At 37.8% G+C, this 17,609-nt stretch overlaps 1 protein-coding gene across 1 annotated transcript; it reads right to left on the bottom strand.

Annotated features, from left to right (window-relative positions):
- Nucleotides 1–12,819: 12,819 nt before the first annotated feature.
- Nucleotides 12,820–16,131, bottom strand: LOC147299764 (uncharacterized). The gene is made up of 2 exons (XM_086232217.1): nt 14,907–16,131; nt 12,820–13,985 (listed from the first exon to the last, which is right to left on the bottom strand). Exons 1-2 carry the CDS (start codon nt 16,129–16,131, stop codon nt 12,820–12,822), a joined length of 2,391 nt encoding a protein of 796 aa, XP_086088343.1.
- Between the last annotated feature and the right edge of the window lie 1,478 nt (nt 16,132–17,609).

Genomic DNA, 17,609 nt, shown 5'->3' on the forward strand with positions numbered 1-17,609 from the left:
GAAAATTCAATAATAAAAAAACACTAAGGCATTAAGATTCCATCTACAACTTAAATATGCAATCCGTTAATTTGATGTTTTATAACTCAATTAAGGTACAACCAAGAAGTGCCCTCAATCGAAAGATTTAACAATTATTATTTTTAGAAAATATCACAAAAGTAATTTTTCATTGTGGTTGATCGAAATCCTAATTAAAAAACTCTTTCAAATTTCCATGAGGATAATTCCAAGCATAACTTGTACCCTTATGTGACAAACTATCAAGAAACAATATCTATCGAAAATTAATCAATCTACAAGTTATCCTTAATTATTAAAAACATGAATGATTTTCTAAACTATAGGAAAAACATGACTGAACCTATGAATTATAAAAAACACTCATCAATTAAATTAAAAAGAAAAATTTTATATTAAATTGAATAAACCACAAAGGAAAATATAATCATTGAAGACCAAAATTAGAATCAAATTAATAAACTACATAATTAAATAAATTGTAGGTTTTCCCAGGCTAGAGAGTTTAGTTCTCCATATATAACAAGAAAATAAAACCCTAAAATAAAGAAAGTTGAGAGAGAGAGAGAGAGAGAGAGAGAGTGAGAGTAGAATAGAATAGCCCGATTGTGTTAATTTCTCCCTATATATATAATGCCCAAAGTCCTTCACCGCCTCTTGAAAACCTATTTCAATTCAGAGATATTATTTTCTTGAGAAAATTTTAGCAAAAGGACTCCACTCACTACAAAAAAAAAAAGATATTTAGGCGACGAAACTTTGGGAGACGAACTCAAATTTGTCGCCCAAAGAGGTTTTGGGCGACGAATTGTAAAATTCGTTGCCTAAACTAATAAAGGTTTGGGCGACGAATATTTTCATCGCCCAAAGTCACTTTGGGCGACGAATAAAGTGTTCATCGCCTAAAGACATTTTGGGCGACGAATATGGTGTTCGTCGCCTAAAAGTACGCGCCAAAATGATCTTGGACCATACTTGGGGCGAGGAATCTATAGATTCCTCGCCCCAAGTATATTTGAGCGACGAAATTATTCCTCGCCTAAACTGGACTTTGGGCGAGGAATATATTGATTCGTCGCCCCAACTCACTTTGGGCTAGGAATCTATATATTCGTCGCCTCAACTCACTTTATAGATTCCTCGCCCAAAGTCCAGTTTTGTTTTTTATGTGCATTTATATTTAGGTATAAGAATGCGATACGATTGTGTTTTCAACGATCTGAACCGTTCATTTTTTACTTCCATACTCAAAGATCATCCTTGCAAAAATTTAACTCAATCGAAGATGTAGAAGTTAGGTAACGGTTGTCGAATTGATGAACGATCGTGAGTTTTCTAATGATAATTCAATGGCTAACTGAATTCCGATTTAGCTGATTTTTTGCAGAGATGATCTTTGAGTATGAACATAGAAAATGAACGGCTCCGATTGTTGAAATCACGTTGTGGTCTTCACAATTATTGAAACGATAAGGTTTCAACGAAAAAGTTAATAGAATTATGTTATTCAAGTGTTGAAACCGTTCATTTATATGTAGATGGGCATATATTGATCGTGTTTCCAACGATCCGAACCGTTCATTTTTTATTTCCCTACTCAAAGATCATCTCTGCAAAAATTTAGCTTAATCGAATATGTAGAAATTAGGTAACCGTGAAATTATTTTATATTTGTATATATTTAAAATTATATATATAATTTAGTAATTAAGTTAAAATTTAAAATCCTATTGTATCTTGTTAAGTATACAATCTTATTATAATAATTTATTATATATATTTAAATACTAAATATAAATTATAAATTTGTAAAATATGATATTCATTAGGGCATACTTTGGGCGACGAATAAAGTGCTCTTGGGCGACGAATATATATATTCCTCGTCTAAGGTCACTTTGGGAGAGGAATTCATATATATATTCCTCGCCCAAAGTGATTTTGGGAGACGAATTCATATTCCTCGCCCAAAGTGACTTTGGGAGACGAATCTATATATTCCTCGCCCAGAGTCTAGTTCATTTTTTATGTGCATTTATATTTAGGTATAAGAATATGATGAGATCATACTTTTAACGATCTGAACTGTTCATTTTTTAGTTCCCTACTCAATGATCATCCTTATAAAAATTTAGCTCAATTGAAGATGTAGAAATTAGGTAACGGTGCTCAAATTAATGGACGATCGTGGGTTAAATAATGATAATTCAACAACTAGCTGAATTCCGATTTGACTGATTTTTTGCAGGGATGATCTTTGAGTATGAAGATAGAAAATGAACGGCTCTGATCGTTGAAATCACATTGTGGTATTCACAATTATTGAAACGACAAGGTTTCAACGAAAGAATTAATAGAATTACACTCATCAAGTGTTGAAACCGTTCATTTATATGTAGATGAGCATATTTTGATCTTGTTTATAACGATCGTAACCGTTCATTTTTTAGTTCTCTACTCAAATATCATCCCTGCAAAAATTTAGCTCAATTGAAGATGTAGAAATTAGGTAACGGTGGTCAAATTAAAGAACGATCGTGAGTTTATAATGATAATTCCACGACTAGCTGAATTCTGATTTGGCTGATTTTTTGCAGGGATGATCTTTGAGTATGAAGATAGAAAATGAACGGCTCTGATCGTTGAAATCACATTTTGGTCTTCACAATTATTGAAACGACAAGGTTTCAACGAAAGAATTAATAGAATTATACTCATCAAGTGTTGAAACCGTTCATTTATATGTAGATGGGCATATCTTGATCGTGTTTACAACGATCGTAACCGTTCATTTTTTAGTTCCATACTCAAAGATCATCCATGCAAAAATTTAGCTCAATTGAAGATGTAGAAATTAAGTAACGGTGGTCAAATTAAAGAACAATCGTGAGTTTTATAATGATAATTCAACGACTAGCTGAATTCCGATTTGGCTGATTTTTTGTAGGGATGATATTTGAGTATGAACATAGAAAATGAACGGCTCTGATCGTTTTTCACAATTATTGAAATGACAAGGTTTCAATGAAAGAATTGATAAAATCGTGATTATATAACATCGTTAAGTTATTTTATATTTGTATATATTTAAAATTATAAATATAATTTAGTAATTAAGTTAAAATTTAGAATCTTATCATATATTATTAAGTATACAATCTTATTATAATGATTTGTTTTATATATATTTTTGTAATACTAAATATACATTATAAATTTGCAAAAAATGAAATTAGGGTCATAAAAAATAAATTGGACTTTGGGTGAGGAATTTATAAATTCATCACCCAAAGAAACTTTAGGCGACAAAATTATTCCTCGCGTAAATTTCTCGCCTAAAGTAACTTTAGGCGACGAATGTGTAAATTCCTCGCCTAAAGTCACTTTGGGCGACAAATATGTATATTCCTCGCCCAAAGTCTAATTTCTTTTTTATGTGCGAATTTCACTCAAAAAATTGGCGGGGCATTTCGTGCAAAAAATTTAACACACTTAGGCGACGAATCTGATTTCTTCGCCCAAAGGGACTTTAGGCGACGAATAAAACATTTTTGTCGCCTAAATTCCCTTTGGGCAACGAAATCAGATTCGTTGCCTAAAGACTTTTCGATTTTACCTCCCAGATCTGCTTTTCTTCTTCTTCTTCTTCTTTTCTCTTCTTCCTTCTCTCCCCTGCCATCTCTTCTTCCTCTCCCCTGCTTCAACCCATCTCCCTCCCCGACCACCCATCTCCCACCCTGACCGCCGCCCTCCCCACCGAAACCCACCCCACCCACCGAAAAACCAACCCCACCCGCTCCCCGAAACCCATCCCCTGCTTCAACTCAGACCCAACCACCCGCTCCCCGAAACCCAGACCCAACCACTCGCTCCCTCCCTGACCGCCGATCCCCGCCTAGCCCCAGCCCCAGGCCCGCCCATCCCAGCCCACAGAAACCCCCAGCCCCGCTCAGCCCAGCCCCAGGCCCGCCCATCCCAGCCCACAGAAACCCCCATCCCCGCCGATCCCCGCCCAGCCCCAGCCCCGCCGTCACTTCGCCGCTGCATCTCTCGCCTCTCCTCTTCGCGGATCGCCCAAAACCCACCCCGATCTCTCCCGATCTCTCACCCCCTCCTCTTTCTCTCTCCACGAAACCCTCCCCGGCTTCCTCTTTCTCTCTCCTTCCCCTCTCCCTGCCGCCTCCCTCAATTCTCATTCCTTTCCCCACTAGCAACCCCACCGGAACCCAGCTGCTGCAAACCCACCCGATTGTGGGTTTTTGGTGGGTTTTTTTTTTTTTTTTGGGTGTTTTTTGTTTTTCTGTTTTCTGTGTTTTCTGCTCATTAGTTTTGGCTTTTTTTTTTTTTCAAGGGATCAAGTGCAGGTGGCCAGGGAAATAATAATACCCAGAGAAATTTTTCAGGTCAGACTTATGACTCTATCGCTGCTTTAATGTTATTTGGCTGGTGATTTTAATTTTTTGTTCTTAAATTTGTTTATTAGTGTTGAATAAATTAGTTTAATCTTGATCATTGTTCTTAGGGAAATTAGTTTGCCGATATTTTCTTATGCTAGATAACAAATTAGTTTTCATATAAAATTAGTTAGTTTTATATGTTTTTTAATTATAAAATTTATTAGGTAGTTTGTATGTAGATTAGTTAGTTTGTTAGTTTTTAAATATAAAAACTAGTTTAATTACAAAATATAGATTAATTAGTTTGAGAAATATAATTTAGTTATAAGGTGGAAGGCGATAGAGTCAGCTCCCAATGATGTAGTTCAGCCATCCTCGAGTACTAGGAGCTCCTCTATGCGACGGAGGGCCCGTTGATCTCACCGTTCTAGTCAGGTCATCGCTTCCGCTTCTGCTTCATCTACTGCGACGTCATCCACTGTGACGAGGGGACCATGTAGTGGGTTGAAGTCCTCTCGGATCGTGCGCAGTACTGGGGCGCGGATTCCAGTCATGTGTGTGCAAAACGGCCGACGTCCGTTAGATCCTAACGTTGACAGTTTGTTCTCGTACGATGTGGGGGCTATTATCCGTGTCGAGTGCGCCATGGTTGCAACCACTTGGTAAAAATTGCCGGCAGATATTCAACACAAAGTGATCCGCTCTATCTCAGTGAGTATATAGCTCAATAATTAATTCAAAACGATAAATTTGATCATTCATAACAATCTAATATTTTTTTCAGGTTAACTTTGACATTCAGATGGATGATCCCCTCACCGTCACGTACATGACAGATTTACTCATCAAGTCCTACAGGCAGTGGAAGCACGAACTACACGTGTATTTCAAGGGATTTTCGTCGGCAGTTGAGGCATTGGTGAACCCCCCTATGGAGTTGGTAGAGCGGTCTGACCAGTGGCGTTTTTTGTGCGATCATTTCATGAGTCCGTCGTTTTTGGTACGTTTTATCATTTTAAGACTTTAAAAAATCGATTATTGTTTTGTTATTTTATTATTGTATACATACACTAACACATTTATAATTTGCTTAATATTTAACAAAAGAAGTCGGTCGCCAACGCCAGAAACCGGAAAGGGAAGCCGTTTAACCATCATAGTGGTCCGACGCCCATCTCATATCGAGTGGAGTCACGACGTCGGGTACGTCATTATTTAATTTAATACATATATATTCTTTAATATTGGTTGGGTCTTTGACAAAATTATTTTTATTTTTCAGCGTGAGTCGCAATTCCCGGAGATAGACACTTTCGGGGATATCTATGTTCATCCCGGTTGTGATGCGGCCAAGGCAAAACATGTTAGTTTTTTATATTTTAATTTTTTTCACAATTTTTTATATTTATTTTTCTAATTGATTACTTGTATATATAACATTTTGAAGGATGAGATGGTGGCCAACTCGAGAATATATTTGGAGAGCTTGGCCGAGCAGCACCCTCAGGGTACTCCGTTGGAGTCGATTCCAGTACCCGATCCCAATGTCGGACTTCGTATTATGATAGACTCATTGGGTGTTAGGCCCGGTAAAGAAATACGCGGCATGGGATATGGGCGGATTCGTGATGTTCGATCGATCCTCGTCTTCGTCTTCATCTTCTTCTCAGCCATCTGCAGTCGTCGCAGGGTTGTCCGCTCAAGTGAAGAAGTTGCAGGAGGACTTACGAGCTGAGAGAGCGGAGAAGGCGGCGTTGTATGCTGCATTGACCAAGGCGATACCTGGGTTTGTCCCGCCACCATCTTCTCATCAACCTCCGTCAGATATGAATGATACTGGTTTAGAATAGATTGACCATTAGGGTTATTACTACTTTGTATGGATATTTTGATATATAAATTTATTAATTTTGTTTTATATAGTTTTTGAATAAAGATTTTTTTTAAATATTAAATTCAAATATATAATCTAAATAAAAAAAAAAATTTTTAAAATATTTTTAGGCGACGAAATAGTTCGTCGCTCAAACATGCTTTGAGCGACGAACTAAATTATTCCTCGCCCAAATGATGTTTAGGCGACGAAATTGTTCGTCGCCTAAAATTGTTTTGGGCGAGGAATAGGTAAGTTCGTCGCCCAAAGTGTGTTCTGGCAAGGAAATTAATTATTCCTCCCCCAAAGCATGTTTAGGCGACGGATAATTTCGTCGCCTAAACATTCGTCGCCCCAAACGGCTTTGGGCGAGGAATCATATGCTTTAGGAGACGAAAAAACGCCGTTGGCCAAGGTGTCTTTGGGCGACGAAATTTACTGGTTCGTCGCCCAAACTCTTAGGCGTCATGAATTGGGCGGCCAAATTATTGACGAACTCAGTTCGTCGCCCAAACTTTTGGGCGACGAAATTCGACTTTGGGAGAGGAACTAGGTTCGTCGCCCAAACCTTTTTTTCTTGTAGTGACTTATACCTTATTTTGCAATTGAGGATGTCACTGTCACTTTCACTTTGTTCCAATTAAGGACTCCAAATTAATGTTTGTCTCAATTAAGGATTTTTCATGAAATTCGTCAGAATAACTGTTTAAAATTGATCATGTGACTTGCACATGATCAACTTTTCGGGGCAAATTTGTCCTATCCCACTATTAAAAAATAATTCTAAGAAAATTACAAAATAAACTAAAGAAATTAAAGAATATAAAAAAGGCATGGAGCAAACTATATCAAAACAAATGCAGCAAAGTAACAAGACCAGCATCATCGTCAAGATAGAGAACCAAATTAAACCACTACAAGAAAAAACAGTTCAGGCGACGAACTTAGTTCCTCTCCCAAAGTTAATTTTCGTCGTCCAAAGTATTGGGCGACAAAATGTGTTTGTCGAGTGTTTGGTCGCCCAAACCATGACGGCCAAGACTTTGGGCGATGAACTTATCATTTTCGTCGCACAAAGCTACCTGAGGAGACGAATTTGGTTCGTCTTCTAAGGTGACTTTGGGCAACGAACCACATGTTCGTCCCCCAAAGCAATGCTGAGGCGACGAAATTATTTGTCACCCAAACTAATGCTGAGGCGACAGAATTATTTGTTGCCCAAACATACTTTGGGCGACGAACAATCCGTCGCCTCAACATTGCTTTGAGCGATGAATTGGTGGTTCCTCTCCCAAAGGATGTTTAGGCGACAAACAATTCCGTCGCCTAAACCTATTTTATTAAAAAAAATTATTTTTTTTAAATTTAATATATTTTTTAAAATCGTTATCAAAAAACTTTATAACACAAAATTAATAAATTTATATCCAAATATCCATACAAAGTAGTAACAATTTAATATTATATCCAAATATAATCCATACAAATGATCACTATTGACCCCATAAGTCAGTAATATCATTTGCACCAGTGGAGTCTGGCATGCATTGGTCAATGTTCAGTGGTAACACAAACCCAGATACGATCCTGGCTAGCTGGCCGAACATCTACTCCATCTGATGCACTATACTTCTCTGTTGCGCATAAAATCCACAAAAAATAGTTAAAATAACAGAAAATGAAAAAAAAAAAATTACATGAGGGCACCGTTTGCAGGTGTTGCTACGTGAGAGGTTTCTGGGTTGGGGGTAGGATTTCTGGTGAGAAAGAGAGAGAGATTTCTGGGTTAGGGTGGGATTTCTGAAGAGAGAGAGAGAGAGAGAGAGAGAGAGAGAGAGAGAAAGAGAGAGAAATCAGGTTTGTGGGTTTGTGGGATTTAGGGGGTTTCAGTAAGCCCCGAGGGTGAGTTTTCGGGATAAGGGAGGAGGGAGGAGAGAGGAGAGAGGAGGACGGGGAGGATGAAGGATGAGGGAGGAGGAGGCGGGAGGATGAGGGAGGAGGAGGAGATCGAGAGGCTGGGCTGAGTGACAGAGAGATGAGAGAGTTTGAGGTGGATTAAGAGATGAAAGAGTTTGAGAGTTAAGAGAGTTGAGAGATTTGAGAGTGATCGAGAAACCCAGTGATCTGAGAATAAAAATCACAATACTTTGGGTTACGAACAAGATTTCGTCGCCTAAAGCATCTTTAGGCGAGGTACGGTGAATTTCGTCGCCTAAAAATGCTTTGGGTGACGAAATCTTGTTCATTGCCCAAAGTTAACGACTTTAGGGCATTGTTTTCCCCTGCAAAAATTTTAGACTTTAGGGGACGAAGTATTCGTCGCCCAAAGCCATCTTTCGTCGCCTAAACACATTTTTATTAGAGAACCACAATCGTTCATACGTTCGAACTCCGATACATAACTTCTACATCTCCAATTGAGTTAATTTTTTAGAGGGATGATCTTTAAGTGGGAAATTAAAAAATGAACAATTCGGATCGTTGAAAACAAGATCAAGATATGAGCTTCTACATATAAATGAACGGTTTCTACACTTGGAAGAATAAAATTCTATTAACTCTTTTCCTTGAAACTTTGTCGTTTCAATAATTTTGAAGACCACAACGTGATTACAACGATCAGAGTTGTTCATCATCTATGTTCATACTCAAAGATCATCCTTGCAAAATATCGGTCCAATCAGAGTTCATCTACACTTTCGATTATCATTATAAAAACCACGATCGTTTATACACCCTAAATGCAAAACTTAACTTCTACATCTCCGATTGAGATAGTTTTTTGTATGGATAACCTTTGAGTGGGGGACTAGCCAATGATTGGTTCGGATCATTAAAAATACGATAGAAATGTGAGCTTCTACATATAAATACACTTGAAGAGTATAATTCTATTAACTTTTTCGTTGAAACTTTGTCGATTCAACAATTGTGAAAACTACAGTGTGATTTCTACGATCGGATTCGTTCATTTTATTCGTTTATACTAAAAGATCATCCCTACAAAAATCGACTAAATCGGAATTCATCTACTCGTTCAATTAGTATTAGAAAATTTACGATCATTCATAAGTTGGAGCATCGTTACCTAACTTCTACATCTTCGATTGAGTTAATTTTTTGCAGTGATGATCTTTGAGTGGGGGATTAAAAAATGAATAGTTCGGATTGTTGGAAACACGATCACATCGTATGCTATTACGTACATAAAATTGCACACAAAAAAAGGCATTGGGACTTTGGGCGAGGAACTGCAAATTTCATCGCCCAAAGTATAGGCCAAGTACCATTTTGGCGCGTAATTTGAGATGACGAAGTATTGTCATCGCCCAAAGTCTCTTTAGGTGACGAACGTCGTATTCGTTGCCCAAAGTGGCTTTGGTTGACGAAAATGTTCGTCGCCCAAGCCTTAATGGGTTTAGGCGACGAATGTTATGGTTCGTCGCCCAAAGCGGATATGTTCTAGTAGTGAATAGAAAATAATAAAATTAAAAATAAAATCAAACCAAACAACAACAAAAATGTAGACAGGGAATCACCAGAAATTTAAAAAAGCAATATCGAAAGAAAAAAATTGATGAAAATCATCGATATTCAGAAAGTTGTTTCCTCTTCTTTTCATCCATCCTAAAAGATGTGCAGATAGCAAGACCTTTGATATGAAGGGCGTCGAAGCCGTCGGCGTTTCCTCCCCTCTTTCTAGCCATAGGCCGCCGATTGTCACACCCCAAAGTGGGGTCTGTCACTTTGAGCATGTGGCAGCACCACATTGGTCATCAACCTTGAGATTGGAACCATCCCAAAGCCAATGATCAATGTTAGGCTTAATTGACACCAGAGTTTAAAGAAAATATCAAAGTAAAATTTTTTCTTTTAAATGAACAAATACAACTAGCAGAAGCTTTGCATAAATTGTGAGCTTGTGAGTTTAAAATGAATTCATGAAGTAGAAACATAGACCTTTGCTTTCAAATTAGTGAATAAAGCAACATAGCAAATGAGAAATTCATTAAACCTTTTAAATGGAAAACCAATTGTAAACATGAAACAAAGTAATGAGTAATGAGCCATTCTAAATCCTTAGAGTATCGAGTCAACAAATTTGTCAAAGTTAAAGATAAGATAAAGGTGGAAATATGAAAGAGGTTGTTACACACTCATCCATGCTACAATCCTCTTCACTTGAGAAATGAAATGTTGGTGGTGTTGGAACTTCTACACTTTGTGACCTATCTCTCCAGCTGCTCCTTCCTCGTTTAGAACTTGTAAGATCCACCAAGCTAACCATAATTAATCCTAGGGTTTCCTGCACTTGGTAAACTGTGTAAAGGTGAGCATCACCAAAAACAGCTGATCATTTACTCAACTAGTCCAAATCATTTTCCAAACATTTCAAAGTAGTTTAGATACAGAAGTAAGGCTTTAATAAATAAATTTACCAAACTGGCCAAATTCACAAGCATGTCAAATTGAAAGCATCCAAGCTATTCCAAAAAGTTTAATCCAATAGAAATCATGCAGTACCACATCAAGAGTGCACTAAAACTAAGTTTGGGGTTCGATTGTGCATGCTACAGATATGAACTAAACCAAGAGATCATTTCTTGGTCTCGGGTTGCAATACTAACAGTTTGCATATTTACATAAATATCACATGCATCATGAATCAATTCATGGGATGCAAATACATGTTTAAAAGTAAAGTACAATTCAATGCGTACCTTTTCTCCATTTCAATGCCCCAAATGAACCAATTCAATATAATGCATATATTTAACTATAGGCAGTTTCACATATGTAATTCCAAGTTTATTTCACAATTCACATATACATGCTATAGCAAAAAAGGTTTAACAAGATATAAGCAATGAATTGGATTATCAAACTGAAATCAATCTCAATCCGAAACCAAACAGATTACCTAATTTCCAACTTATGCAATATAACTTTTGGTTATTAATCTTACTGGTTTCACAACCTAAAATCAAGCATAATTAACAAGTGATGGAACCAGTTCAGGTTTCCCTTAGAGTTGTTCCCAATTATGCAACTCCTACTGTTTCATTCTAAGTGTGAGTACATTTCAATTTCATCTTAAGTTTAAGTCTGTGACCTTCATTCCTTAAGGCAAGTTGAAGTGATTAATATATCTTCTCATATTGTTTTACTTAATACACTAAAGCATGATGTCCAAACCAACAATCCATACAAACCAAGGCAGTTGAGACTATTTTTTTTATTAAACAATTGATTCTCCCAAACATGGTAAAGCAAGTTGAAGTCATCAACATGCTTTCACATGTTTGATTTTTCTTGAACAAAGTAGGCAGCCTTTACTAAGTGTTTTACAGAGAATCTACCTAGTCAAGAGTATTTGAAAATATAATAGAATTGTAATGCCTCAGATGATTGAGGACTTACTGTCTAGATTGTATATAAAGTGTAGAGGGAGTTACAGGAGTTATAAGACAATAAAGGGGAATAAAGGGAGTTACAGGAGTTACAAGACAATAAAGGGAAATAAAGAGAGAGTAATAAACACAAGGATAAGTGTGTAAGGAGTTACAGGAGTTACAAGACAATAAAGGGAAATAAAGAGAGAGTAATAAACACAAGGATAATTATGTAGGTGAACTCTTTTCACACCCCCGCAAGCTGAGAGGAGGAGGACGAACTGGCAGCTTAGAGATCAAGTACCTTAAGCGAGTGGTGGATAACCCTTTAGTAAGAACATCAGCAACTTGATCTTGAGTAGACACATAACAAACATCAAGCTCATTCCGAACCACTTTTTCACGAACATAGTGATAATCAATCTCCACATGACGAGTGCGAGCATGAAAGACGGGATTAGATGCCAAAGAAATAACATTAATATTGTCACACCATAACCGAGGGCATTTAAGATACAAATGGAGATCTTTAAACATGGAACGAAACCATGATAAGGTGGCAAGGCAAGTTGGCGATACTCAGCCTCTGTACTAAACCGAGAGACCCCGCCTTGCTTTTTAGAACTCCATGAAATTAAGTTGTGCCCTAGATAGATACAAGAACCTCCAGTGGATCGGCGATCATCTGGGTCCCCAGCATAATCCGCATAGCATAAGCCTGTAAAGATAAATGGTTAGGAGTATAATAAAGCCCATGAGTCATTGTATGTTTTAAATAACGTAAAATACGTTTTACTGCAATCCAGTAAGTAATAGTGGGCCGGTGCATGAACTGACACACTTGATTAACTGAAAAAGCAATATCAGGCCGAGTAAGTGTTAAATATTGTAAGGCCCCCACCACACTTCGATATTCTGTAGGATTTGGTAATGGATCACCATCAAAGAGACTAAGACGCCGGCCATTGACGGCAGGCGTGGTCATGGGCTTCGAATCAAGAAGGTTGGTGCGCTTCAAGAAATCTGTGATGTACTTGGATTGACATAAGTGAAGACCCATAGAAGTTCTTGTAGCCTCAATGCCCAGAAAATAATGAAGGGGCCCAAGATCCTTCATAGAGAAAAGGCGACCCATCTAAAAAATAAGCTGATTGATCAGAGTAGGATTGTTGCCTGTAATAAGGATATCATCAACATATATCAAGAGAAATATTTTGTCAGACCCATTAACATATGTAAATAAGGAATAGTCTGCAAGAGAAGCTTGAAAGCCCAAATTCTCTAAGTGAGTAGAGAAACATTGAAACCAAGCCCGGGGAGCCTGTTTAAGCCCATACAACGAACGACGAAGTTTACACACATATTGGGGAAACTGAGGATCAGCAAAACCAATGGGTTGTTTCATGAAAACATCCTCTTGAATATAACCATGTAGGAAGGCATTTTGGACATCAAGCTGGTGAATGGGCCAATTAGAACTCACTGCCAGAGCAAGAATAAGGCAAATGGTGTTGTGATTGACTACCGGGCTGAAAGTTTTTCCATAATCGAGGCCTGCTTGCTGATGAAACCCATTGGCCACTAAACGGGCCTTATAACGCTCAATTGATCCATTAGACTTATTCTTAATCCTGTAAACCCATTTATTAGGTAAAATATTATAGGATGGATGAGGTGGAACAAGAACCCATGTGCCAGCCCTTTGGAGAGCATTGAATTCATCGGCCATAGCCTTCCGCCACTGTTCATCCTTATTAGCCTGTCCAAAACAAGTAGGCTCCACACAACTATCAGTCATAATCACAACATTAGCATACTTTGAGTTTGGTTTAATAACACCATCCTTTGCTCGAGTTGTCATAGAATGCATGTTACAGGGTGGAGACTTGGAAACATCAGTGCGGATTATGATAGGAGAATGTGGTGAAGTTGTGGGTAAAGGATCACTGCTAGAAATGAGAGAAGAAGGTTGCGACTCAGAAGGACCCGTAACCATGGGCATAGAAGTATGCAGGAGCGGGGCAAATGGACTAGCTGGTTGTGGAAAAATGGATGAGCTGCCTGCAGAAGACACACGGGCTGGAATGGGAGTGCCAAGGGCAGATGAGACTGGAGTTGGGCCTGGTTGGAAAGGTTGATTGGAATGAGAAGGAACCGAGGCCCAAACCACATGCATGGAATCAAATGTTGGAGATGAAGAGAACACCCCCGCAGGCGTAGCTACGCAATGGTCTTTAAATGGAAAAACCTGTTCATCAAAAAGCACATGGCGAGACAAAAATATCCGACCTGAGGCATAATCTAGACACCGATACCCATGTTGATTTAAAGAATAGCCCAAAAAAATGCACTTTTTAGAACGAAATTGGAGTTTATTGGAATTATAAGGCCGAAGGTTTGGAAAATAGGAACACCCAAAAACCTTTAAAAAATCATATTTAGGCATTTTAGAAAATAATTTCTGATATGGGCATTGATAATTAATAACAGAAGAGGGCAACCGGTTTATTAAGTAAACTACAGTATGAAAAGCTTCGGCTCAATAGACTAGGGGCATAGATGCATGCGCAATTAAAGTAAGGCCCATATCAACAATGTGTCTATGTTTGCGCTCAGCAATCCCATTTTGTTCGGGATGAAGAGGGCAAGTAAGACGGTGATTAATCCCATGGTTATCCAAAAATTGCTTAGATAAAGAATTATTAAATTCACCTCCTCCATCAGTATGAAAAGATTTAATAGAGGTAGAAAAAATATTCTCAACCAAAGTCTTAAATTTTTGAAAAATGGAAAAGACATCAAATTTTCGAAACATAGTATATAACCACACATATCGAGAATAATTATCAATAAAAATAACAAAATATTTATAACCAGAATTGGATAAATAAGGAGATGTCCACACATTTGAATAAATTTAATCCAAAGGAGATGGAGAAACAGAAAAGGAATCATTAAATGACAGTTTCATGCTTTTCCCTAAAGGACAAGATGAACAAAAAGATTTAGACCTAACTCCAAAAAATGGTAATTTATTGGCAACAAGAACTTTATTCAATACGAAAGAGCAATTATTATCCCGAGTAAATTGATTTACGGAAAGAATATTACTAGATGCCTTTGGACAATAAAGCACATCTTTTAAAGCAAAAGAATTAGATTTATGAAAAAGAGTAGATTTATGAAAAAGAGTAGAATGACCAATAGATTGAATAGGTAAACCTGTACCACCAAGGACTCCACCAATAGAATCCGGACCTTGATATTCCTGAGCATTCACCAAGTTCCCCGCATTACTAGTAATGTGAGCATTGGCGCCGGTATCAGTTAACCAAGGTTGAGACCCAAAAGATGCATTAGAAGCGACCATGGCAGATAATCGCTGAGTAGGAACACGCCCTTCAAATGAATGATTCATGCGATTATAGCAATCAATCGCTGAATGGCCCAGACGGTTACAGATCTGACATTGCACACGAAACCCATTAGTACCAAAAGAATTAGGAGCAGGAGAAGAATAAACATCTGCTGATTGGCTTAGGCCATAATGAGACGGCCCAGTTGTAGAAGAGCCAGTTGAGCTGTGTCCAGATCCACGCCCACTGGAACGTCCACCACCAGAGAACGATTGTTGTCCAGAGTAATGACTAGGACCAGAGTAATGTCCACGACCAGCACCACGACCACCCCCGCGCTGATGACCGGAGGAACCACGACCACTTCCACACCGGCCACCATGTGTTGCAACCATAGCAACGGGGCTGTCGCTGGCAAGGACTTGAAATGCCGTCAATCGGCGCTCTGCGCTTTTGAGAAGTACTTCTAGACCTGTGTAAGTAATAGGCATTTCCCTGGCTTGAGCAGAGGCCACCATGTTCTCATATAACGACCCAACATTGCTCATCACAACAGCTACAAGATCAGAATCTTGAATCGGACTTCCAGAGAGAGACAAACGATCAGCAATAAAGTTTAAACGATCCAAAAAATCAGAAGTACTAAGATCACCTCGACGAGTATTCATCAACTCGGAACGAAGTTCAACAATATATTGTTGATTCTGGGAGGCGAAACGCTCTTCATGTTTGAGCCAGGACTCTTGAGCAGATGTACAACGGGCGACGATGCCGAGAATTGGTTGAGACAGAGAACCATTAATCCATGATAAAACAGTTTGATCATGGCCGATCCATTCTTCATATTTTGGGTTGACTTTATCAGTGATCTTGCCAGCATCATCGTTGAGAAAAGGAGCAGGACATAGAAGGTCTCCATTCACAAAACCTTGAAGATTACGACTTCGCAAAAGTGGCACAATTTGGGCAAGCCATAATACGTAGTTATTCTTATCAAGACGGACATTCAAGGAGTGCGTAACAGTAGGAGCTGCTAGTTGTGATACAGCAGATCCAATGGAAAGAGGAGAGGAAGATGATTCTGTTCCCATAATGAAGAGGAAGAGTGTTTAGAGGAAGGAAAAAGACAGCGTCGTTAGACTTGCTGCTCTGATACCATCAAGAGTATTTGAAAATATAATAGAATTGTAATGCCTCAGATGATTGAGGACTTGCTGTCTAGATTGTATATAAAGTGTAGAGGGAGTTACAGGAGTTATAAGACAATAAAGGGGAATAAAGGGAGTTACAGGAGTTACAAGACAATAAAGGGAAATAAAGAGAGAGTAATAAACACAAGGATAATTATGTAGGTGAACTCTTCTCACCTAGGACTAGTGTCATGCAATTTCTTATAGATACTATCATGGCATATTGTTGCAAGGAAGACATGAAATGAATCAAATTATCCACACTCAAATTGATAACAAGTATGCAAGATCAAAACTAAACACATGCATATATATATATAAATACATAATACATATAAATATAACCAAAACATAAAATTTGGGTGGACTAACTCCCCTTACCTCAAATGTAGTTCATGCCCTTGCTGCAACTTCAAGCGAGTTATCTCCCTAGTTTAAAGTATAACAAAATCAGAAATGACATCCTCTAAACAAAATTAGGGTTTTCTAGGCTTTAATGGCTTATTGAACAAGTTAAGTTGCATCCGAGATTTCAAAATAAAAAACAATTAGAGTCTGACCTTTCTCAAGTTCTAAATCATGTATTGAAGCATAATTGAAGGTTTAAGGACATCACAAAAACCATAACAGAAAAATGGATATGTTGCAGAAGCCAAAATCAAGGTTTTAGTTGAAAACAAGGGGTTTGACTACCCAAAACTTGATCCAAGGATAATTGGACTCCCTCTTGTTCCTAGAACATTCCCAAGGGTGATTTGTGATTTGCTCAAACCAAGAGTTTAGGCCAGAAGGTCCTAAAATGGAAAATGGCAGTTTGACACTTTATTGAAATCTTAAAAATGTCAAAAGAGCAGCACCTGCTCCATGAATTTTATAAATTTATACAAAAATCATTTGAACAAGATTTTTTACAGAAAACTAGTAGACATTCTTACACTTATGTACAAAAATTTTAAAAGCATTTGAAGTTGTGCAAGTGGGGTTTTCAAAGTGCTAAATCTCACACAGAAACCAGTTTTCTACTTAAATGTTACTCTTATAATCTAAAATTTTTTAATCGTAACTTCATGGTTAAAAATGTTATTAATATTGGTATAATTTTATAATTCCGTCTAATTTTTGTCAAAAATACATAACCCTAGTTCCTTCCGCCATCCTACCCAATCAATCATTACGATTCGTTTTCAAAAGAATCTTATGGATTCACAAGTTCGATCTGTTGTTCCCACCACTTCATGAATAATGGTTAGGTGGGTTACGTGGAGGGTAAAATATCATATTACTAGCGGCATGGTCAACTAATTGAAAGAGCAATTTTACCCTCCTAGGTGAAGCGCATATAAGCACTATTGGATGAAAATTGGCTGAATTAAAAAATT

The sequence above is a fragment of the Dryas octopetala genome, chromosome 1, assembly GCF_963921425.1.
Source record: "Dryas octopetala chromosome 1, drDryOcto1.1, whole genome shotgun sequence".
Classification (NCBI taxonomy): Eukaryota; Viridiplantae; Streptophyta; class Magnoliopsida; order Rosales; family Rosaceae; genus Dryas; species Dryas octopetala.